The sequence below is a fragment of the Malus domestica genome, chromosome 10, assembly GCF_042453785.1.
Source record: "Malus domestica chromosome 10, GDT2T_hap1".
In the NCBI taxonomy this organism is placed as follows: Eukaryota; Viridiplantae; Streptophyta; class Magnoliopsida; order Rosales; family Rosaceae; genus Malus; species Malus domestica.
Window position 1 is genome coordinate 6,033,175 of NC_091670.1, and position 24,441 is coordinate 6,057,615.

The 24,441-nt window shown below is 36.1% G+C and overlaps 1 protein-coding gene across 1 annotated transcript; it reads left to right on the forward strand.

Annotated features, from left to right (window-relative positions):
- The first annotated feature begins 19,973 nt into the window (after nt 1-19,973).
- On the forward strand, nt 19,974-23,255 carry LOC103444840 (uncharacterized). The gene is made up of 4 exons (XM_008383786.4): nt 19,974-20,616; nt 20,741-20,846; nt 22,640-22,788; nt 22,885-23,255. Exons 1-4 carry the CDS (start codon nt 20,476-20,478, stop codon nt 22,978-22,980), a joined length of 492 nt encoding a protein of 163 aa, XP_008382008.1. The 5' UTR covers nt 19,974-20,475; the 3' UTR covers nt 22,981-23,255.
- The last annotated feature ends 1,186 nt before the right edge of the window (nt 23,256-24,441 follow it).

The window sequence follows — 24,441 nt, forward strand, 5'->3', positions numbered from 1 at the left end:
AAATACACCAAAGCCTTCTTCACTGAGTGGGGTCGGCTATATGAATCTTAGAACGCCATTGTGCTCGGTCTTGTGTCATGTCCTCCGTTAGATCCAAATACTCTAAGTCTTTTCTTAGAGTCTATTCCAAAGTTTTCCTAAGTCTTCCTCTACCCCTTCGGCCCTGAACCTTTGTCCCGTAGTCACATCTTCTAACCGGAGCATCAGTAGGCCTTCTTTGCACATGTCCAAACCACCGTAACCTATTTTCTCTCAATTTTCCTACAATTTCGGCTACTCCTACTTTACCTCGGATATCCTTATTCCTAATCTTATCCTTTCTCGTGTGCCCACACATCCAACGAAGAATCCTCATCTCCGCTACACCCATTTTGTGTATGTGTTGACGCTTCACCGCCCAACATTCTGTGTCATACAGCATCGCCGGCCTTATTACTGTCCTATAAAATTTTTCCTTGAGCTTCAGTGGCATACGACGGTCACACAACACACCGGATGCACTCTTCCACTTCATCCATCCAGCTTGTATTCTATGGTTGAAATCTCCATCTAATTCTCCGTTCTTTTGCAAGATAGATCCTAAGTAGCGAAAACGATCGCTCTTTGGTATTTCCTGATCTCCGATCCTCACCCCTAACTCATTTTGGCCTCCATTTGCACTGAAATTGCACTCCATATATTCTGTCTTTGATCGGCTTAGGCGAAGACCTTTAGATTCCAACACTTCTCTCCAAAGGTTAAGTTTCGCATTTACCCCTTCCTGAGTTTCATCTATCAACACTATATCGTCTGCGAAAAGCATACACCAAGGAATATCATCTTGAATATGTCCTGTTAACTCATCCATTACCAACGCAAAAAGGTAAGGACTTAAGGATGAGTCTTGATGTAATCCTACAGTTATGGGGAAGCTTTTGGTTTGTCCTTCATGAGTTCTTACGGCAGTATTTGCCCCTTCATACATATCCTTTATAGCTTTGATATATGCTACTCGTACTCATTTCTTCTCTAAAATCCTCCAAAGAATGTCTCTTAGGACCCTATCATACGCTTTTTCCAAATCTATAAAGACCATGTGTAAATCCTTTTTCCCATCTCTATATCTTTCCATCAATCTTCGTAAGAGATAGATTGCCTCCATGGTTGAGCACCCTGGCATGAACCCGAATTGGTTGTCCGAAACCCGTGTCTCTTGCCTCAATCTATGCTCAATGACTCTCTCCCAGAGCTTCATTGTATGACTCATTAGCTTAATACCCCTATAGTTCATGCAATTTTGTACGTCGCCCTTATTCTTGTATATAGGCACCAAAGTGCTCTTTCGCCACTCATTTGGCATCTTCTTTGTTTTCAAAATCCTATTGAAATGGTCAGTGAGCCATGCTATACCTGTCTCTCCCAAGACTTTCCACACTTCGATCGGTATATCGTTTGGGCCCACTGTTTTTCTATGCTTTATCTTCGTCAAAGCTACAACCACTTCTTCCTTCCTGATTCGACGATAAAAGAAGTAGTTTCTACACTCTTCTGAGTTACTCAACTCCCCTAAAGAAGTACTCCTTTCATGTCCTTCGTTGAAAAGATTATGAAAATAACATCTCCATCTGTCTTTGACCGCATTCTTTGTAGCAAGAACCTTTCCATCCTCATCCTTGATGCACCTCACTTGGTTTAGGTCCCTTGTCTTCTTTTCCCTTGCTCTAGCTAGTTTATAGATATCCAACTCTCCTTTTTTGGTATCTAGTCGCTTATACATGTCGTCATAAGCCGCTAACTTAGCTTCTTTCACAGCTTTCTTCACCTCTTGCTTCACTATTCTATACCTTTCACCATTTTCATCGATCATGTCCTTGTATAAGGCTTTACAACATTCCTTATTAGCCTTCACCTTTGTTTGTACCTTCTCATTCCACCACCAAGCTTCCTTTTGGTGTGGAGCAGAGCCTTTGGACTCTCCTAATACCTCTTTTGCTGCTTTTCGGATACAACTAGCCATGGAATCCCACATTTGGCTAGCTTCCCCCTCTTTATCCCACCCACACTAGGTGATTACTTTCTCTTTGAAAATGGCTTGTTTTTCTCCTTTTAGATTCCACCATCTAGTCCTTGGGCACTTCCAAGTCTTGTTCTTTTTTTCTCACTCTTTTGATATGTACATCCATCACCAACAAACAATGTTGATTAGCCAAGCTCTCTCCCGGTATAACTTTGCAATCCTTACAAGTTATACGATCTCCTTTCCTCATTAGAAGAAAATCTATTTGTGTTTTTGACGACCCACTCTTGTAGGTGATCACATGTTCTTCTCTCTTCTTAAAGAAGGTGTTGGCTAAGAAGAGATCATATGCCATTGCAAAATCCAAGATAGCTTCCCCATCCTCGTTTCTCTCCCCAAAACCATGGCCACCATGAAAACCTCCATAATTGCCTGTCTCCCTGCCCACGTGTCCATTTAAATCTCCTCCTATAAATAACTTTTCCGTCTGGGCAATTCCTTGCACCAAGTCTCTAAGGTCTTCCCAAAATTTCTCCTTCGAACTCGTATCCAACCCTACTTGAGGTGCGTACACACTAATCACATTGATGAGTTCTTGTCCTATTACAATCTTGATTGCCATGATTCTATCTTCTACCCTCTTGACATCTACAACATCTTGTGTCAAGGTCTTGTCCACGATGATGCCAACACCGTTTCTCGTTCTATTTGTGCCCGAATACAAAAGTTTAAACCCTGAGTTTTCTAGATCCTTTGCCTTAAGACCAACCCACTTAGTTTCTTGTATGCACATAATATTTATCCTTCTCCTCACCATAACTTCCACTACTTCCATAGATTTTCCCGTTAAGGTTCCTATATTCCACGTTCCTAAACGCATTCTACTCTCTTGAACTCTACGCTTCTGTCCTAGCTTCTTCACCCTCCCCCATCCAATAGGATCAAAGTACTTCTTTTGTGTGTCCTGTGTAAAGTTGATAGGAGCATATGCTCCCAAACATCTTTGAGTGGAGTCTTTCGAAAAGAAGTTTTTATGGCCCCCTTGCTCATTTAACACTACATCCGGGTGCCGATGGAGTGCTGAGTCCAAGGAAACGTATTCAAGGGAAAGATGTTGTTGAGGCTAGACTGTTTACTTATCTCGATGAGCTAGACTAATTAAAGGAATTATATGGAAATGTAGAGGCATGGGAAGACCAAATTTCACTAGTAATTTCAATTATCTTGGTAGCTTAGTTAAGCTAGATTTCTTTTGTTTTGTTGAAACTAAGATTGTTGTAGACAAGGCCCCTGTTGGTTGCTTTAGGAGGTTTTTTTGATCATTTTTTTGGTTTTAACCCCGAGGGGAGGTTTGGGGGTATTTATTTTTGTTGGAACTCTGGTCTTATCAATTTAAATGTGATTGCTGCTTCTTCTAGATATATTCATGCCTTAGTTAAGGATGTGCACTAAAATATTAAGTACTTTGATACTTTTGTTTATGTATATCCTCAGAAATCTCTTCAAGAAAATATGTAGGAAGAGTTATTAGCCTTAAATCCTGTTGATAAACCATGGATGTTACTTGGTGATTTTAATAACATTACTTGCCTACAGGAAAAATGGGGTGGGAATCAAAGTGTTAGCACCTATATGACTAATTTTGTGAACTTCTTGAATAATGATAGTCTTATTTCTTTACAAGCCTCTAGTGTTCCTTTTACTTGGACAAACAAACATAAGGATGACACTCTTATTTTTTAGAGATTGGACAGGGTTGTTGCTAATTCCTTGTGGCTTGAACTGCACCCAAACTACTCTCTCCACAATTATCCTATTCTAGGTTCATACCATAGTCCTTTATTGTTGGATAATGTAGGCCCTCATATTCTAGGTTCATACCATAGTCCTTTATTGTTGGATAATGTAGGCCCTCAAGTTAGTCAACGGAGGAAAGCTTTTAAATTTGAAGCCATGTGGAACCTTCATCCTGACTTTAAACATTTTGTTAAAGGTGCATGGACTTGCAATGAGGGACTATGTCCTCTTGATCATTTTAGGGGCTGCTTAGGTACTTTCTCTTATCTTGTTAAAAATTAGAATCATACAGTATTTAGGTTTGTCAAGGAAAAGAAAGGTAAAATACTAAATGACCTAGACCGAGTTCAAACGGAAATTATGTCTCTCAATTAGAGGCTCAAATTAATGAGAGACTCACTCAAATGCTTAAGGAGGAGGAAGTAATGTGGGCTAAAAAAGCCAAAGTGAATTGGTTAAAACATGGAGATAAAAATACAAGATTCTTACAATTGAGCGCCACGATAAGAAGAAAGCATAATGAAATCAACAAGATCAGAGATGGCAATGGTGTCTGGTGGTTTAGAGGTGATGGTTAGGAGCAAGTTTTTGTGCATGAATTTAAATTGTGATTCACCAATTGCTCTAATCTTACTGTTGATCACATCAACTTGATCACTCAAGTAATAAACCTTTGTATTTGAAATGAGCATAATAACATGTTAACTGATACTCCTTCAAATGCTAAGATTTGGGATGCTATTAAAAGCATTGGTGCTCTTAAAGTCTAGGACCTGATGGAATCCATGCAAGTTTCGACCAAGAATGTTGAGAGTTGGTGGGACCTTCAGTGCGCAACATGGTGAAAGACTCTTTTTTTGTCAATAATACCAGTCTCAAATTAATTAATCATGCAAATATTGCCCTAATTCCGAAAAGTGGAGAATCCGAAGATTGTCAATAATTATCATCCAATTCGTCTTTGTAATGTTAGTTACAAAATTATCATGAAAGTCATGATTACCAGATTGAAATCCCTCCTTCATTTGTGTATATCGCCCAACCAGGGAGTTTTTGCTCCAGGTAGATCTATATAGGATAAACATTCTTATTGCTCATGAATTGTTCTCTAGTTTTAACAAGAAGAAAGGCAGGAAAGGGGATCTAGCAATCAAGCTAGACTTGGAAAAATATTATGATCTTCTAAATTGGAATTATATCAAGTGTGTTTTGGAAAGGTTTGGTTTTTTTCATAAGTGGATCAATTTAATTATGGAATGTATCTCTTCTGCATCCTTCTCAATCAATATTAATGGAGAATCTCATGGCTACTTCCGCGCAAGTAGAGGTATTAGGCAAGGTGACCCCTTATCCCCATACATTTTCATTATTTGCATGGAACCCCTAATTAGAAGTTTGAATGAGTTAGCTTATACTCCAAAAACCCATATTGGTCTACTCACTTCCCCTTTTGGCTACAAAGTCATGAATTTAGTTTTTGTGGATAACTGCCTTGTCTTTGCCAAGGCAACTACAAAGGGTGCTAGGAATGTACTAGAGGTTTTAAATAAGTTTGCAAATGCTTTGGGTCAACAAATCTTCTCTGTATTTCTCTTCTAATACAAATTACTAGGCAAAGAATGAAATTGTTAATATTCTCCAAATTCAACATAAAACTACCATTGGTAAATGTCACAGCTCGTCCCGAATTATTTTTATCGGTGATGTAAAAAGACTAAAGTACCCTTGAACGTTTGTGGTGTCATGTGGTTTAAGTTTTGGATGTGGACCAAATAGGTTAAGTGGTTGGACCTAATTAGAACTAAGTTTTCTTTGTTTTTTATTGGTGACAAGCTGGACCATAACCTCACACACATACATCACTCACGCGTACCCTCTCTCTTTCCTCCCTCTTTTGGACTTTCTTACCATTTTCTTACAACATGTACGGACAACCCTTAAAACCCTTTCAAACATCACGGATCGATGTCGTGATTGGTGTTTTTGAACTCCTTACAAGCTTAGGAGTTGAATGGTGGTGGTGATTGGACAAGAAAACCTCAAAAATCCAAGAACCCGGAATCTCAGATTTTGAGTACTGTTCATGCAGTGATCGTGGCCTTTTCTTCGAGTTTTAAGGTTCTAGGGAGTTTTAGGACGTCTTCACGAAGCTCGGGGAAGAAAGTTAGAGTGTTTTGGACGTCGGGAAGCTTAGTTTGGCAAGTTTCAAATTTTGGCCGGATTATCGAGGTTTCTCCAGCGAGATTCCGTCGGTTTTAGAGCTTAAAATTGGTAAGGCTTTGTTCTACTTGTTGTAAGCTTCATTTTGGTACAAATTTCATGAATTTTGGTTGAGAAATAAAGAAGATATTGAAGTTCTAAGATTTTTCTAGTTTCCGGCGATCGCAAAGGCACCGGTGAACCAAGGAAAAAGGAGGAGAATATTTCGTCAAAGTTGACAAAATATTCTAACGCCGTCAGGTAATTCTAACGGTATATACTGTTCTTAACGCAATATTCCCTAACGCCGTTAGGGAATCCATTTGGTGTGCCAGGCACGTGCCTGCGCGTGAGCCGTACGTCTGGCCGTACCTTGGCTGGCGCGTGGGTGCTCGGAAATTTTTTCTAAAAATATGGGGATGTTCCTGAGGTTAAGTAGGTCATGGTGGTATATTCAAATACCTTATTTGAGCAATGTATGAGAAGTCAATTCCTAGTTTTGTGTATGTGCTTTAAATAACGTTTATTTAGTTATTTTGCATATAGGTGAAACCTATCCGGAAGACGAGCGCCATCAATCGAGGCTTGGGGGCTACGACCCTTCGACATATCAGTGAGTGGGCTTGATTTTCCGTATATACCTATATACTTGAGATTTTTCCCAGAAAATGAATTTGAATGATTATACGTTTTGAAATGCCATGCAAAGTGTCTGCCTATTTTATGTATGCATTAGTAGTTGCATATATTTATGATTGGTGCTGCGGACGCACAGGTAAGTGCCAGGTAAGTTCACAAATTAAAGATATGAGATTGCTTCAGCTATGCAAGATATGATGTGATGTATTGAGAGTTCATATACATGCACCCCGGTATTAGTGCTCCTGCCCAGAGTTAGGGCACAATCCTTCACGTGATGTTCACCTCCCGCACCATATGCTCACCTTGGATCCAAGTTAGGTGCACATGCTTGTCATACAGACCACTTTAGGTGGTTCTGACTTGTAGGTGACCCGCGATCATTCGCACAGTATTCACGTGATCGTAGCACTAGAGCATATTTATTTTACACCTAGTCCTGTCATACAGACCACTTTCTGTGGTTCCGACTCGTGTGCAGGATTTGATATGATTGAGATTAGTTATGAGCTATAGACTCAGCCGTGCAGGTCACGTTAGGTAGATCCGGCTGATATGATATCTGGCATTGATATGTTTAACTGGATTACTTATAGCTTTTCATCGAGATACTGTGGCATAGTATATTTATGTGGATTTTCATCCTGAACATGATTTCTGTTATAACATGTATTATATTTTCTGGGAAATTATACAGGTTTTACGGCGAAGGGTTAGAACTTTTGAGAAATGAAAAGCTTTGTTTTTGCCCACTCACACTTTCTGTTTTGCGCCCCTTCAGGTTTTAGATAGAAGTGCTTTGGTGGTTCACGGCGATTTCGTCGGTGGTTCTGACAGAACATCATAAATGTAGGATCATCTTTGGGTGTAGTATAATTACTACTTGTCCAGTCGGACTACACTTAGGCCATTCATGCTATGATTGTGTATTTCACACTTAATCTCGCACTTACACCTTATCTTGTCTAGTACTCTAGTTGATTTGGTTTTTGTTTATTCGCAATTCTTTATATCTCTATTGCTTCCGCACTGTGCACATGGCTACATCACCCTCACGTGACAGCCAACATGCCTCGATCTAGGTCGGGGTGTGTCAGTAAATATCTAGGTATACATAATATTGTGTTTTGGAAGGACCCAATGCCTAATCATATAATGTCTTACTTCAAATGTCCTCATAAACTAACCAGTCAATTAAATAAAGAATGCGGACAATTTTTTTGAGGTAATAATCGTAAGTGTAGCCTAGTGAGTTGGAAACAAAATATGTTGACCAAAGAAAGTGGGTGGTTTAGGTATCAGGAACCTAGACCATTTCAATAAGGCGTGTCTTGCTAAATTGTGATGGAAGGTGCTCTTCGATAATGATAACTGGTGGGCTATTATAGTCAAAAGGAAATACCTTAGACATGATACTTTTATGGAGACTAAAACTAAACTAAACCACTCGCTCGCCTGGAAAGGTATTCTATAGTCCAGAGACATTATCAGTAAGGGTATGAGGTGGGTAGTCGGTGATGGCAAGGACATCCTATTTTGGACTCATAACTGGGGTTTTCCTCACCTTCTCTTCCATCTCGTACTAGAGAATCAAAGACATCGAATCCAATGGGGCACTAAGGTTGTAGAGTTTATTGTTGATGGTCATTGGGATAGAAACAATTTAAGTCAAGTGATAGACAATTATATTGTGAACAAAATATGTGACATTCCTATCCCTCTTTATTCTTCCAAGGACGCTATTGTTTGGGGTCCAAGTTGTTGGAAATTTTGAGTAGAAATTTCATTGTCCCATGTTGGTCACTACAAAAAGGTTCCCTCACTTTTTAAGATTTTGTCCCTTATAGAAAGTGATCGGAGTGATGGACCATGGATAATAAAATTAGGCTCAACCCAAGGTTGGGCTTTAAGGTGTAGTAATTAATTGATAATTAATATATAATTAATTATCAAAAATGGACTTGGGCCTTGAGGTTTTTGGGCTCAGACTCTAATAATTAAATTCTTTAATTAATTTCAAATTTAATTAATTAATTATTTTTTATATCAACAGACTCATATTTTCAAATGAAATCTAAGGTGATGAAAGAACGCCAGAGAGCAAAGCACCCATCTGAGAAGATGTCTCCTAACATATCATCTCATTCTCATACCTGTTGCGAACATGCATAAACCTATTATATATACATCCATCCACATGACATTTAGAACATAGAGAAATAAAATTCTTCTTCTACAATCCCAAACATTCTTACTAAGAGAACCACAAAGAAATTCGCTAGAAGTCAAGTTTTTCGATGCTGAAATTTTGACTTAGATCGTTGAATCCTGGTGAAGCAGATGTTTGTAGAACTATAAGCACTGAGTAAGGACAAAATTTCTGTTTCAAGGACATTACGGTACGTAAGCCTCGATCTTCAATTTGTCTGTTTAATATTATTTTGTTTTGTTCATACTATGTTAAATTATTTATTCGCATTTATTATTTATTAGCATATATAAATTTATCATTGATTGTTGATATTTATCCAACACAAGTAATAATGGTAGCTTCTCGGTTAAATCCGCAACTTGGCTCTAAATGGAGGATCTTAGCCCTTCACCAGTTCAAGATCTTATGAATAGAGTTTGGAAACAAATATTGCCTCCCAAATTAAAGTTGTTTGCCTGGAGCCTTATCAAGGCTAAGTTACAAACTAGGAAGAAACAAAGCAAGTTCATAACAAATATGGATACTCAGTGTCCTTTGTGCAACAACAACGAGGAAGATCAAGATCATATGTTTCTCCATTGTCAGTATGCTAAGCAAGTTTGGAGTTGCTCCAATGATATGTTATTATCAAATATTGATACTAACCTCAAGATAAGTGACTGGCTTGGAGACCTCTCTCATCGGAATAAGAATGTTGTAAGCAACTTAAGTAAAGCTCTGGCTATTTGCTGGCAAATATGGAATGATAGAAATGGCCGTATTTTCAGGAATGAAGAGCCTTTGCATAGTATCTTTTCTTCGAGCTACGGCTACGGTTAATGATTACTTCAAGGATAATGTTACTAATCTAGAGAGTGCAAAAGTGCTAGTTGAAAATAACTTGATCAAGTGGAAATGTTCAATGTCTCCTTACATCAAATTAAATTTCGACTAGTCGGTGCCAAACTATTTGGCTGTCGGAGGCTTTATTATTAGGAACTGGAACAGCAAACCTATCCTCGCCAGTGCTATAAACTTAGGGCCTACAACCATTAACGTTGTTGAGGCTCTAGCATTATGTGAGGCTCTGATCTAGGCTAAAAGCAGGAGCCTAACGCACGTGATAATGGAGGGTGATTCTAAGCTTAGCATTGATGATGTCCGCGGTGCTTGTGAAGTGTCATGAAATTTAAGATCTATTATCGGAGACATCAGGTGGTGTGCCTCGTCCTTCTAAGATATCAAGTGGGGTCATATGTTCAGGGAAGCAAATTTTGTTGCAGATGTTGTGGCGTCTATTGGGCTTAAGATAGATAACCTTTGTATTTAGGATGCTTGTCTTCTTGTGAAGGCAAACTTTGGCTTTCTATTTTGATTGTATCGGCCCCGGCTATATGAGGGGTTTTCTCTTTAATGAATCTTCTTTCCTATAAAAAAAATGAGCTCAATTTAGCTAATATGTTGTGAATCGTCTAGATCAGATTTAAAATGTTTACATTGATCCAGATCGGTGGTCCTCAAGTTTGGTCCATGCAAGTGAATTTGCTCAAGTATGTCCGTCAATGGATTACATTAAGCAATTCGCCAAATTATATATACTAAAACCCAGTTTTTGGGTTGGCACTGTTGATTTATAGTGTCCAGATGGATTTGCCCTCGCGGTTCTCCTTTGTTTCCGTCTGTCTTACTTGGATGGCATAGTGAAGAGACGTTTTTGCCCTTGTTCTCCACGAGTCCCCCATCCTTATTCCCTCAACTTCCGGTATTGTTAGTCGGTTGTTGTTCTCTTTATTCGTTTGGGTTTTGCCTTTTCCGTTTCGCTCATTCTTGCTTCCAGTTCTGTGTTTCCCTTTGCTGATCGTTGTTTCTTTCGAGCAAAGGCTGGGTGGATTTTGGAAAAACAATATGTTGTGTTTGTCTTCTTTTTTTTTTTCCATATGGGATTTTCAATTTCTGTCTAGATTTTTGGTTGATTTCTAACCCAGTTTGGGGGTGTCGTGTTTCCAGACGGCTTAGAGAGGGCTTTTACTCAGGTTCATAATGATTTTTTTTTGGGTTTTTGTTTTTTCGTTGTTAATTTTGGATTTTTTTGTTGATTTTGAGGAAACCTTAACAATTTGGATTTGTGGTAAGTTGTAGTGTTGTTGAGACCTTAGGGGCTAAAAGCGGATTCTTACTTTGCTGTCCTTCATTAACAAATCTGAAATTTCCCACGAACTGCAATTGTTGTTTTGGGTATGGTTTCCTACCTTTGCTGCTTCCTGATTCTGTCTATGTTGGTTATTTGGCTTGCTAGAATTTGTGGTTTTAACATTTCCAACACAATCATAACATAAGCTCTAACTAGAATTAAAGACAATGAAAATAAACATTTATAGTTTAACATTTCCAAAGTCCAAACTTAAAATAAACATCAAAGTTTAAATAACTAACAACCCCACAACACAAAAATTGAACAAAACCTGCAAACTGGCTTACTTTTTTTCTTTGGGGTTTCACTCGGCAAGTGTGGGCAAAGTTTAGGGTTTGCAAGACTAGTGGGCTGCTATTGATGCAGCAAAATACGAAGAGGGAGAAAAAAAGAAGAGGATGATTAGAGAGCAAAACAGAATGAATGTGCGGCTGGAGTCCAGGATAAAGAAATGAAAGAGAGAGACAGAAAAGACAAAGAAAGAAGGAAGATAGAGAGATGGTAAGGTGTGGCTAGGGTGGAGGAAAAGAAGAGGGAGAAATAATAGGTTAGGGTTTAGAGTTTCTAAGGGCTTTTTTTTTATATAAATATTTTGGGCTTAAAGTTTGGCAACACATTGGGCTTAGCACATTTGGGCTTACAAATTAGGTTTAGAAAATAATGCCCAAAACATATTAATTTAATTAATTCGGCGGGTTTCAGTTCGATTTGGTTTCTAGACCACTGAAATCGAAATCGAACCAAAAGAATTCGGTTCAGTTCGATTTTTTCAATTTGATTCTGTTTTTTTGTTTGGTTCGATTTTTTTTCGATTTTCGGTTTTTTGAACCCACCCCTAGTATATATATGTGTGTGCAATTTTATATGAAAAGCTTTATGTATAATTTGTATAAAGGAGGTTGTATACATGTGTGTGTGTGTGCGCGCGTGCAATTTATATGAAAAGCTTTATGTATAATTTGTGATAAGGGAGGTTATGATCTGGTAACATGGCTTTTTTAAATAAAAGCAGAAACCATGATGTCCATTAACTGGACAAAGTTTTGTCCAACTCTTTGCTCTTTGTTCAAATTCTTCTGGAAAGGGTGTGTCGAGCTTTTATACATAGAGTGGCAAATGCTTTCTCTTTGTTATATGTTTTAAAGTACCAAGACTTAACAACTATGTTTTCTTTTGTATAAAATAAAGGACCAAAAACATAATGTTGCTCTTTTTTCTATATTTTTTACAAGCCATAAGGATCTTGGCATTTCAAATTTTTTCTTAGGTTTTACTGTTACTTGAAAGTAACATTACAAGCATGTAATAATTTGGTTACAAAGTGTGAGATTAGGTATTTGGAATAGCAAGGTTGCATAAAGAAGTCATTATCCATAGAATTTTTGTAAGGCAAAAGGTGCTTATTGGGGTCAAGAGATTTTAACGGTTCTATTTACATACTATTTGTGGTGGATATACTGTATTGTTATAGTTTAAGAATAACTAAAATGTGCTAGATCATTTGGTTCTTGAAAGTTTAACTTAAATTTTCATTTCTTTTCCCAGTTATGCAGTGCTTTCAACGAAAAAAAAGATCATTATAGTACTATTTGTGTTTTGGGTATCTGATTTGTGACTGCATTTTCCATTGCAGATCATTATGGAAGCAATTTATATAAGCTACAAAGTGCTTTTGTTGAAATTGAAAAAAAAAATGTTAGTTAGCTTATAAAGTAGTGTTAAGTGTAGAATTTATAAATTTTTATTAACTGTATTGATCATTATTGCTTTAAATAAAAAAATGGATTATTACAATGTTGTTGTTTTGTATGTCTTATTTATAACTACGTTATCTATTGTAGATTGTTGTCACAACAATTTATTTAAGCTACAAAATGTTTTTGCTCAAATTGGAAAAAGAATACCTATGAGACCTTATATAGCTTATTATATTCAAGAAAGAGATCCATACTTCACTTCGTTGTTGAAAGGAGGTAGACTTTTTTCAACAATATTTAGTAGATTCTTATGCGACGCTTGAAGAAGATAGGTTGGATTACATAACATTGAATCAAAAAAATTTAAAAAGTGAGATTTACAGATGAATTTATGACACTATGTCAAGAGATGACAAAGATGCAAATAGTTTGGGACAAAAAATTGTTTTACCAGCTTCGTACACAAGAAGTCCTAGATATATGATTAATAATTATCAAGATGTTATGGCTATTTTTAGAGAACATGAACATCCTGATTTGTTTATAATATTTACCTGTAATGTGAAGTGGACGGAAATTATAAGAGAATTTGAAAAAACACTGGGCTACAAACCTGAAGATATACCTAATATAATTTTTAGAATATTTAAAATGAAACTTGATGATATGCTTGATTTCATCAAATCTGGAGAGCCTTTTGGTCAAGTTGAAGCAAGTGAGTTCTAAAAACTTATTACTTTGCTTATCTCGGTTTGCTTTTTTTTTTTTTTTTTTTTGGGGTTTTTGATTGTCTCAATTGCTTTTCCAAATAGATATTTGTATAATTGAATTTCAAAAAAGAGGGTTGCCTCATTCTCATATGTTAATATGGTTGAAATCAAATTTCAAATGCTATGTACCATCATATATAGATTCAATTATTTGTGTAGAATTGCCAAACAAATTTGTTAACCATCGACTTTATAAGATTGTTAATCAATTTATGATTCATTGTCCATGTGGGCATGTTAATCAAAATTTTCCTTGCATGCGGGAAAATAAGTGCTCCAAAAAGTCCTATAAAAATGAAACAATTTTTGAACAAAATAGTTTTCCAATTTATAGGCGTCGGGATGATGATACAAACTTTGTTATAAAAAATGGAATCAAAATTGATACTAGTTTTGTTGTTCTTTAACAAGGTTTGGAATTGGCTGCTTCATTGCTTTTATTTGATGTGATAGACAAATCTAGTTGTTGACTCTCTTTACTATTTCAATTAATGTTCTCTGGCACTCTTCTCCCTGTGTTTTACTCTAGAGTCTCACATCACCTTGGAAATGACTTTCCATCAAATCACATCATGCTCCCATATTTTATTACTTTTCCTCACATAACAAACCAAATTGTCGCGCTAACTAGCACTGAAGCATTTCGTGCTAACAATCCTGAACTACTTTTGAGATATAATGCTCATATAAATGTTGAATCCTATTGTCAATCCATGCTTATAAAATATTTATTCAAATATGCAAACAAAGGTTTAGTTAGAGCACAGTTGGCTCTCCAACAAGATCCAAATGATGAAATATTAACATATATTGTTTCAATATTCTATACACTATAGCGAACCTTTTGTAGATCGATTACCAATGCATTTACCGTTAGAACAAAACATTGTCTTTAGTGGTGACCAATCACTCCAATCAATTTTCAAACAAAACGCTTCTGATATACAATGTTAACAAGTTGGTTTGAAACCAACAAAATTTATAGCGAAGTGCGCTCACTCACTTATGCACAAATTCCTTCAAAATTGTTATATGACATTCGTAAAGAAATGTGGAAACCTAGAAAACAAAAAGGTTCAATAGGTAGAATAGCGTATATGCATCATGCATCTAGTGAATTGTATTATTTACGAATGCTTTTAAACTTGAAAAAAAATGTGCATTAAACTTTGATGATCTCAAAACTGTTAATGATATTTTACATCCTTCATATCATGTTGCATGTCAATCATTGGGATTCTTAAGAGATGATAAAGAATGGATTGAGGCTTTGTTAAGTGCTGTAAATGTAGCTTCATCTCTTCAATTGAGGCAATTATTTGTTACGATAATTTTATATTGTGATGTGGTAAATCTTGAAATTCTTTTTTATGCTCATTGGCAAAACATGTATGACATTTTGTACAGTTTGCGAAAAACTTTTGCAATTCCTGATATGATCATACCGCAAGATGAATTAAAAAATATTGTGTTGTTTGAATTAGAATTGTTTTTTAACAATGCATCAAGTTCTTTAGCCAAGTATCATTTACCGATGCTTGATGCAAGAAAAATGTTAGAAATTAAAAATAAGTTTCTAAGAGAAAAATTAAACTATGATTCCTGATAAGCGCAAATTATTCTACCTATTTTACCTCGAGAATGACATTTTCCTGTGATATGTTTGATTTAAATGAAAGGAATTGCATGTTCTTTATGTGTTGATGGCCAAATTAAGGAGATGAAAAAGATCCTATTATTTTCCTTTTTTGTTTGTCACACACGTTGGCTGGCATATTGTCCATGTTGTGATATGTTTTTATCATAATAATGTTATGTAGTATGACCAATTAAGAGAAAAGTGGAGCATTTGTCTCACATAGGATTCTTCCTTATTCTTTTCATCAGCACGTGACTAGCACAAGTAAGGGTTGACCTACTTTGCATTCAAACCGACAGAAGAGAGGCAAGTCCATCTTTAATCCAATTTTTCTAGAGCTCCAACCGCCGACACTCTAGCAGCAGAGGAAGAGATTTCAATCGAGCAAAGATCAAAGAAATATGGAGAATCAATCTCTTAATTCCATCTTCAAGTCAGGGGTCTTCACCAAAAGTATAAATACGAGAATTTGGAAACTGAGTTGGTTCAGTTGGTGTGGGGATTTGATCACTTTCAGAATTAGAGGACGCCCATTTGGGAAAAAATACGATTATCTTTTCGAAACAACCAGGGAATCGAAGAGGGAAATATGAAGGCTATACCTGCAGCAATTAAACCCAAGAGCCACAAGGTAATAAATCGGTGATTAAGTCTTTGTCGGTTATAGAGAAGGAAAGAAGGATGAAGAAGAGGGAAGACAAAGAAACAAAAAGGAACGGCTGAGAGTTTTGTTTTGGTATTAAGGTATCAGTAATGGGGCTAAACATTAATGAGGATTAAAAAAGGAAGTACACGAAGAAGCAATCATATCATTCAAGGAGAAAAAGGAGTGGCTGCTTGGTATTAATTTGGCAATATTAAGCAGATCATAAAGAAGAGGAAAAAAAAACTAGGCAGCGGCAAAGCAGGAGATTTTCAGGCTTTTCTAAACTTATTTTTCTTTTAATTTTATGAATTCAATAATCTTTCCGATTATGTTCCAAAACTAATTTATTTTTGCTAGGGCTACGATGTAGCCTAACTATGAATTCTTAATTTCTCAGTTTAATTATTTATGAATTTTCATTCAAGTTGAGTATCATTTTGATGTGCTTATGAGCTTGATTTAATCTTGGTGATTGGCCACCACTTTGGTTTGAGTTGAGTGTATTTGATGCAAGTTAACACAGATGTCATGTTGTTAATTAGGTTTTAGCGCCTTGCAAATGGTACCGTGAATTCCTTGATGTAGATGTCATACACTAGGTTTCATGCGGTCTCTTAAGTAGTTCTCAAATCGTTAATGAACTTGTGTGTGTTTAGTAATCTAGATGTCATAGATTGTAAGTACATATGAGTATACATAGTAATCTAGATGCCATGGATACTATATGAATTAGAGAAACTAGACCGTCAATTTGGATGATTACTCATTAATAATTAATTGTAGGAATTGAGTTGGATTGGTTATGGTGAATCGGATGCTCTAGTGTCTTTCACAACTGATTTATAATTTTCTTTGCAAGTGGTTCATCATTTTCCATTACTTGTTAATTTCATTTTAATTTTTATTAATTTAGAAGCTCTACTCCTAAATCTTTCCCAATCATTAATCGTACAATTTCAATTCAAATGCAATACAAATTAAGTTAAATAGGTAAAATTATTTCAATCTTAGTTGGAACGATCTTGTGCTTGCCTACTATACTACTTAACGATTTGTACACTGGCGAGCAATTCCGAAGAATTGTCAAAAAACACGCAAATTTAAAATTGCAACTTAATCAATTATATAATCGATTTGTTACCTAGAGAAGAACATGTGTTTCTAAGCTATGATTCTTTGTGTTCTTCAAATGGAAATAATGAAAATTTAGAAACATTGTATCCTGTTGAATTTTTGAATAAGTTCGATTTCAATGGTTTACCTACACATAACCTAATGTTGAAAATAGGAATGCCAATTATGATGTTACGAAATTTAAATCAGTCTTTAGGTTTGTGAAATGGAACTAGATTAGTGGTTACTCAATTATTCAACCAAATTATTGAAGCTAAAATACTTGCTGGAAACAATATTGGTCACAAAGTATTCATTTCGAGAATCACTCTAACAGCAACAGAAAATAAGTGGCCTCTTATTTTTAAAATACGTCAATTCCCTGTTAGACCATGTTATGCAATGACCATCAACAAAAGTCAAGGGCAATCTTTGAAATAAGTTGGTTTATATCTTCCTAAACCTGTTTTCACCCTTGGTCAATTATATGTATCATTATCTAGAGTTACATCAAAAGAATGTCTTAAGATTTTAATTCCAGATGGAGACAATAATGTAAACAACTATACTGCAAACAAAGTGTTTAAGGATGTATTGCAAAATTTATGAGCAGACTGTTTATTTCTTGCAACTATACTGAATATTTTTCACTTATCATTGACTTTCTTCCATTGCTTTCTTTCTTTTGCAGATGTCGTATGGACACTTAAGAAGACATATCACATTCACACTTTCCAAAACAATTGAGGTTGAGATCAAACAAATGAAATATTGGTTTAAAAAGTTATGTTGCAATGTTGCTTTCCTTTTTACTAAAACCAATCTAATACCATATTTACCTATTCTTGCCTTCTACTTTTTTTCTTTTGCATGTTTTGTCTACATTTGGTTTATAGCATATTACACACACGCTTTAAATGTTTACATAAATTTAACACCTTTAACTTACACATTAATAAATACATGTCAACACCCCAGCCCTACAACAAAAAAATCACCTTACCAGGTTATTTGCCATGTGTATCATACTTTATACAACATGTGGATTAAAAGATTGTTTATGGTCGAAAACCTTATATCAATCTACTTATTTGCGATGCTAATCACCTTGCCAGGTTATTTGCCAAGCTCATCGCCTGTTCCGTTCAAACGATATATCAAAATACTAAAAAATTTATGCCCTTTTTTTCATGACTATTTTATGCTTATCTGCACTAATGTTTCTTTTCAGGGGAATTGACTGTTGCAAATGTATATGCATACTATCTTCGTTTTATATGGTCAAAATGTATGTCCAATTACCTATCACCCTGCCAATCAGTTAACCTAGACATTCAAGGGCATTGGTGAACACACTATCACAACAAATACACCCATTCCACATAGCTTAATAAAACCACAGAACACTTTAGTAATAGAGCAATTGTTGCATTTTTATTGAAACATCTCATTATCAGTTAGATAAATTTCACAATTCCACTATTATTATCTTGTTCTTCAATTCAATAAACCATGTGAAAATAGTATATATTTAGTTTCAACAACTGCATACATGCTTTTGGATGTTCATCTTAAATCCATCACTTATTAGCCATGCAATTTGACATGTATCCAAAACAGGTAAAACGAAGCAAATGTTTGTGTATAAATTGGTTACAATCAATTCCTCTGAAGAGGAAAAATGGAAATGATGATTGTTTATCTACATCGAATAAGTTTTGTCTGCTCCATCTTTCAACACTCTATGTCCCCATTTTTTCAACAACATTAATTTAAATTGTCCTGCACATGTTCAACTTACACTAAACTTATTAGCACCGCTTTGGGTACTTTCGTAAATAAAAATAATCATATCTCTCTTTCTTTTAAAGTTTGCTCTGATTAAAACTTGACACAATGTCAAAACAAGGAGACAAGATTATGAGTGTTTTCTGTCTTTCATTGTGATATACTCTTCAATGACGATTCTTGATGTGGTCTATTTTTGTTACAGATTCCAATTATAAAATTGCTTCATCATGTTAATCTTCAAAACTAGGTACCTTTTTTCAATAATGTCTTCTTTCCTCTACCTATCATGTTTATTAATATTTTGCAAAAAAAAAAATTGACATTTATCCATTTCAAATTTCATGCAAAAAATTAAAATTCAAGTATTTTCAAATAGATTAAACATGTTCTAATAAACAAAGTTTTTATAATTGCTTTTTAGATATGCAGAGAGGTGTTAACATCTTCCCCCTAATGATGGCAATGTTCTAAAAAACGCCTTAGACGGCTGCTTAGGCGCCGCCTAAGCGCTGGGCGCCTAGCAACCGATGCGTTTTTGGGCAAATCGGGAGGAAAAATCGGGTTGGGCCTAGGCGGGCTGGGCGGCTAGGCGGTCCTAGGAGGTTTTTTTTTATTTATTTTTTATTAATTGCGTGCTTTTTTCTTTTTTGGTTTCATGATGGTATACTTATGGAAATGGTATATCTAATTTGAAATGATGGATTTACTACAAGTTCATCCAATACTTATGGAAATAGTGTACCTAATTTGCATTTTATCATTATTTTATTATTCATACAAGTATAGTTTTTTTTTAGGTGTCAATATGCACTTAAATACAAGATATACAAGAAATTTACCTAAATACGCCTAGGCCGCCTAGCCGCCCAGGCGCTAGACGCTAGCCCGCCGCTCGACTAGCGCCTAGCGTTTTTTAGAACCTTGGATGGTGGTCTTCTATTTGTTCTAGTTGAAATCATCGAATTTGATTACTCTCCACCCTCAATCATCCTCATTTTGTCGCAAGTCGCCCACAATTACTCAATCGTTTTAATCCATATCAAATACAATCCTACTTTTTAACATATTTTTCTAATCCTCGGGCATTACTTGATTTGGTTTGTCAAATGGTGCATAAATTTTCTTACCTGCTCTGTTAATATGTGTTAGACCCACCCCACTTTTAAGGTTTTCGTATGTAATGCTGAAACATTTTGTGCTCAAAGTATATAACATTTGTCTTTTCTTTCAGATTTTTTGGTAAACAATGTTACCAAACATTTTTTTCTTCTTCTATATTGCGTATTTCTTTGGATACTAAGTGTAGAGTGTACTTTTTTAACACTTTCGTGTCTGCAGCCTTATATGACCTCTACTTTTATTTCCTTCAATAAAAACAAAATAATTCATTAATTTTAATCCATTTATTCTCATTTTGTCTACAAATCATTCTACATCTTTGATTCTAACTTCTTGGTTCTTCAAATATTTGTATATTTGTTCTATTCTACATTCTTTTATCATTTTCCAAAATATTCTAATTTAACATTCTGGAAGAGCAAGAAACAGCGTCGCAGCAACGCGCCGGCAATACTGCTCGTAAATAATAAGAAAGTGGGAAATTACCCGGCCCATTTAAACTTTTGGGGTCGATTTGAACGGGTCAAGTGTATTTCATCTCTCTCATCTCCATTCTCTGCAACGTTGGACTCGTAAGACTAAAGGGCGACACTCTCAGCTTTGGATCTGACACTGTGAAATTAAACGAGAAAGGAAAGAAGAAGGTGGAAGGTACAAGAAGAAAGAAGCACTGTGAGAAAGTGAGAAATGGAGCAGGTTCGGTCGGCAATGGAGGAGCACATGGATCAAATGGCAGATCTCGTCCAGAAGTTAACCGCAGAGTTACGTTCGGGTCTTGCACCTGCTGTAAACAATTTCTTGGGCTTTTTCCACGCTATCGACTGGACGGTACCTCTATTTTTATCTCTCTCTCTCTCTCCCCCTCTCCCTCTCTCTCTCCGTGTGTTTGGTTTCCCAGAAAGTAAACAAATTTGAAAAGAAAATCTAATTTAATTTAATGGGTTATTGGCAGGAACCTTGGTTGATGGGTTTAATGGGCATGCATCTTGTGCTTCTGATAGTAGCCATCACCTCCAGGAGGAATCTCAACTTCCAAATGTTTCTGTTCCTTTTGGCATGTAAGTTGGTTTTATTATTATTATTTCTTACATATGATTTTATGTTTCGATTAGATTGATTATGTTTGTAGCTTCTGGTGTGGTATTAATTTTGAGTTTGTATACATAATGTGTTAATTTTGGTATAATATGTAGGTTTATGTGTTGTTTGCGAGATGGTGTAATGTGTGATTGCGCCTTCAGTCAATCCGTGGAGGATTGTTCTTCCCTTACAGCAATAGAAATATATATATAGTGGTTTTTTGATGAAACAGATAATGGGTTATGGCTAAAATGCTTTCATTTGGGTTAGATTCACGGCATGTCTTTAGTTCTCTTGTGAGTGAAGCCGCATTTTTACGCTTGTGACTAGAATAGATCATTGATGAAACATATAATGGGTGGTGCTAAAATACTTTCATTTGGTTAGATTCACGGCTTGTCCTTAGTTCACTTTGCATACTTATTAGGATCGGAATAAGTTGATTCCAGAAGCAAAAAATCATGATTGAGAATGGTAATTGGAGATGACCTCTGCAAGATCTAAGCAGCTCGTCTTGGTTCAGGCTGCTTTTCTTGAAATAATTGATGGTGGTGGTAGAGAAACCATCATTTTATGGTCTTGGTTCAAAGGGTGGAAAATTTGCCTGTAAAGAAACCTGCTGTTCTACTGAACAAGTTATTTGGGTGGTTTATACGGTTACACAAGTCCATAACTCATTGCATTTTCAGCACATAAACTAGTCAGTTTCGTATGGTTTTAATGAAACTAGTGATATGGTAGCAGAACTCTTGTTTTATTTGATTGCAGTTTCAGTGAAATAATTTTCGATTTATGTCCTGCTAGATGTAGCCCATAACATTGGATAAAATCAAATGATTATGATTGACTCCACTGACACAAGTTTTCACTATCTATTAGTGAACTTGTGCTTCGATAGTTCAATGTGAGACTTTCAAATTTAGGATATGGTTTCAGGATCTTGTTTGATGAGGGAACCATATGACTGATGAATAAACACGACCAATCTTTAATTTTTTTTTCTAGTTGTTAGGCAAGATTCCATAGGAGCCTTGACCAAGCTTTATATCAAACTGGGGAAGGAGTACCAAAGGTTTGTTTTTGGCCTCGACTGGACACAACTTTTCTCAGAAGGAGGTTACAGCAAAAATATATCTGGCAATTATTTAATCACTTGTGTGCTCTTTTAATTAAAGCTTCTAATATAAATAGATTTTTTGTATTGCACATGCTGTGTGATTTCTCCAGAATATGTATGAATCTCTTCCATTACGTGTTCTGGTTATTTAGGAAATCCATTGAAACATCTGATTTAATTCTTGGAACTGGCACTGCAAACAATAGCATTTTGCTAGCCTTGTTTCTCTTTAGGGCTTTGGAAGAATTATTTTATTCTTCATCAGAGGATTTTTGTTTTAGTGAAATTATGCATGAATCTTATGACTAAGATTTCATGTTCCTCATACCTTTTGTAGAAGCTTGTCAATGGAGAATTGTAGTAATTTCCAGTTTTCGAGATTGGTTGGAAACTTTGCCAATTCAGTCACCAACCAGTACTTATCACAAGGGGTTATAAATTTTTTAATTTTAAGTGCAGAGAATTATGACATCAGCGTTAAGTACTGATGTTCTTTTGTGCTGCTGTGAGTATGAAGGCGACGAAGAAATAATTTTCATGTATTTTGGGGTTTGCTTTTTAGATACTTATATATGTTCCTCAGCATGTCAACTTACAAATGTAATATGTTCCTGTTGCCTATCTAGATACTTATACGTGGAAATTGCTTTGCAGTGGCAGGAGTATATCTTGCAGAGAGGCTCAATAGTTTCCTGCGTGCAAACTGGAAGAGCTTTGCCGGTCAGGATTATTTTGATGAGGGTGGAGTTTTTCTCTCAACGCTCTGGTCTGGGCCTCTTCTCGTCATTGCAATCATAATTTTGGTTAGTATGTGCGATTGATATTCATGTATTATTCTATCTTGTCTGATTCCGTATTTTCAATTCTTTGTTTTAACTTGAATCTAATTTCTTTCGCAGGTAAACACACTCTTTTCCTTGTGTCGCCTGATTGTTAAGTGGAAAAGAGCCGAGCTAAGACATCGTGCAAGGCTTTCTCAAAGTAAGCAGGATTGAGCTCCTCTCGTGCTGGATCGCCGGCCAAATCAATATGGGGTTTGTCTTTCATGGCTTTTTGTTTCAGAGCTCCTTGTGTCTAGATGATGCTGTAGTTACAAGTTAGATGGGAGTTGGGATAAATTTTGGCCATGCGAGTCATGAATTATGTAAAGGACCAACTAAGCAATGTGCTTAAGATTCCCATATCATAATCCTTTTTTCTGTAACATCAAATTTTGACCTATCTTTTTGTACGATAACTGATCTCAATCCGTGTAAGTTTTGGCTGTTAATTTCTTGTGGATGGGATCCTGTACTAAGATAACAGCAATTTCTTTTGTTGTCTCCGGTGGGAGAAATGACCACAGCTGTTTAATTGCAGCTCGGCTCGAGTCCCGTCTTCGATATTTTCCGAGTGAAATATTTGTTTTGGTCAGTTTTAAGCAATAACGAAACTATTGGCTTTCTGTCGGAAGTCTGCTAACTGTCAAAAGCTTCAGGATTATAACTGCAAAGAAAATGGGGCAGTTTTCTGGGGAAGAGGCTAAACTTGAAACTGCGAATTGGTACCTTCTTGTTAAGGGCATTCACTCTGTGCACTCGAAGTCCCGAGTTCGAATTTCCCCCTCTCAATATCCGCTTGTATCAAGTACTCATGCCCCCTTTTATTTAAAAGTTTTTGAGAAGTTTTCTTGTATTTTAGCAACAACGGAAGCAACATTGTCATCCACTAAACAACGAGCTCGCTCTCGTTTGCTGAACTCGCGCCTCTTGCACTTGTAACAACATACTCCAACATCAAAATCCAAAGCAGATTACTTGTATCGCCGTCCTCCACTCTCTTGTTGTGATTATCTTTGGAGTTTACTGAAACAATCCCAAAAGATGATTCAAGCTCAAACGGAATAGAACCAACAAGACACAGCCAAAACGCAACCAAACTAGCTACTTTATTAGGTTCGATTTTCGATTTTAAGGGTGAATTGTACTAAACCAGACCGTGCTCACCCTTCTCCTTAAAGCATCTACACCAGTTGGTGAAAGGTAAGGGCAAAGACAACAATGTTGCCCTCTAACCCAAAAATCATCTCCAGCAATCAAATAACCAAAGGTAAGTGATGGGCCGCAATTTTTAGCCTAAAGTTGGTGAAAGGCAAAGGCAAAGATAACAATGTTGCCCTCTAACCCAAAAAATCCTCTCCAGGAGTCCAATAACCAAAGGTAAGTGGTGAGCCAACAACTTTTAGCACAAATGCCCAGCCTTCTCAAGCTCAGTTTACTGTCTTCGGGCAAGGTACCGTCAATTTTGAATTAAGTTTTGAATAAAACAAACTTATTTATTTATTTATTGAACATTTCTTTTCTTAAAAATCTTTACAATTTTGAATCAAGTTTCAAAATCCAAAAATTATTAGTCTTGGATGGCCTTTAACTCAGCGGCAATAGCCGTTAAATAATTGAAAAAAAATCCCAACGGTC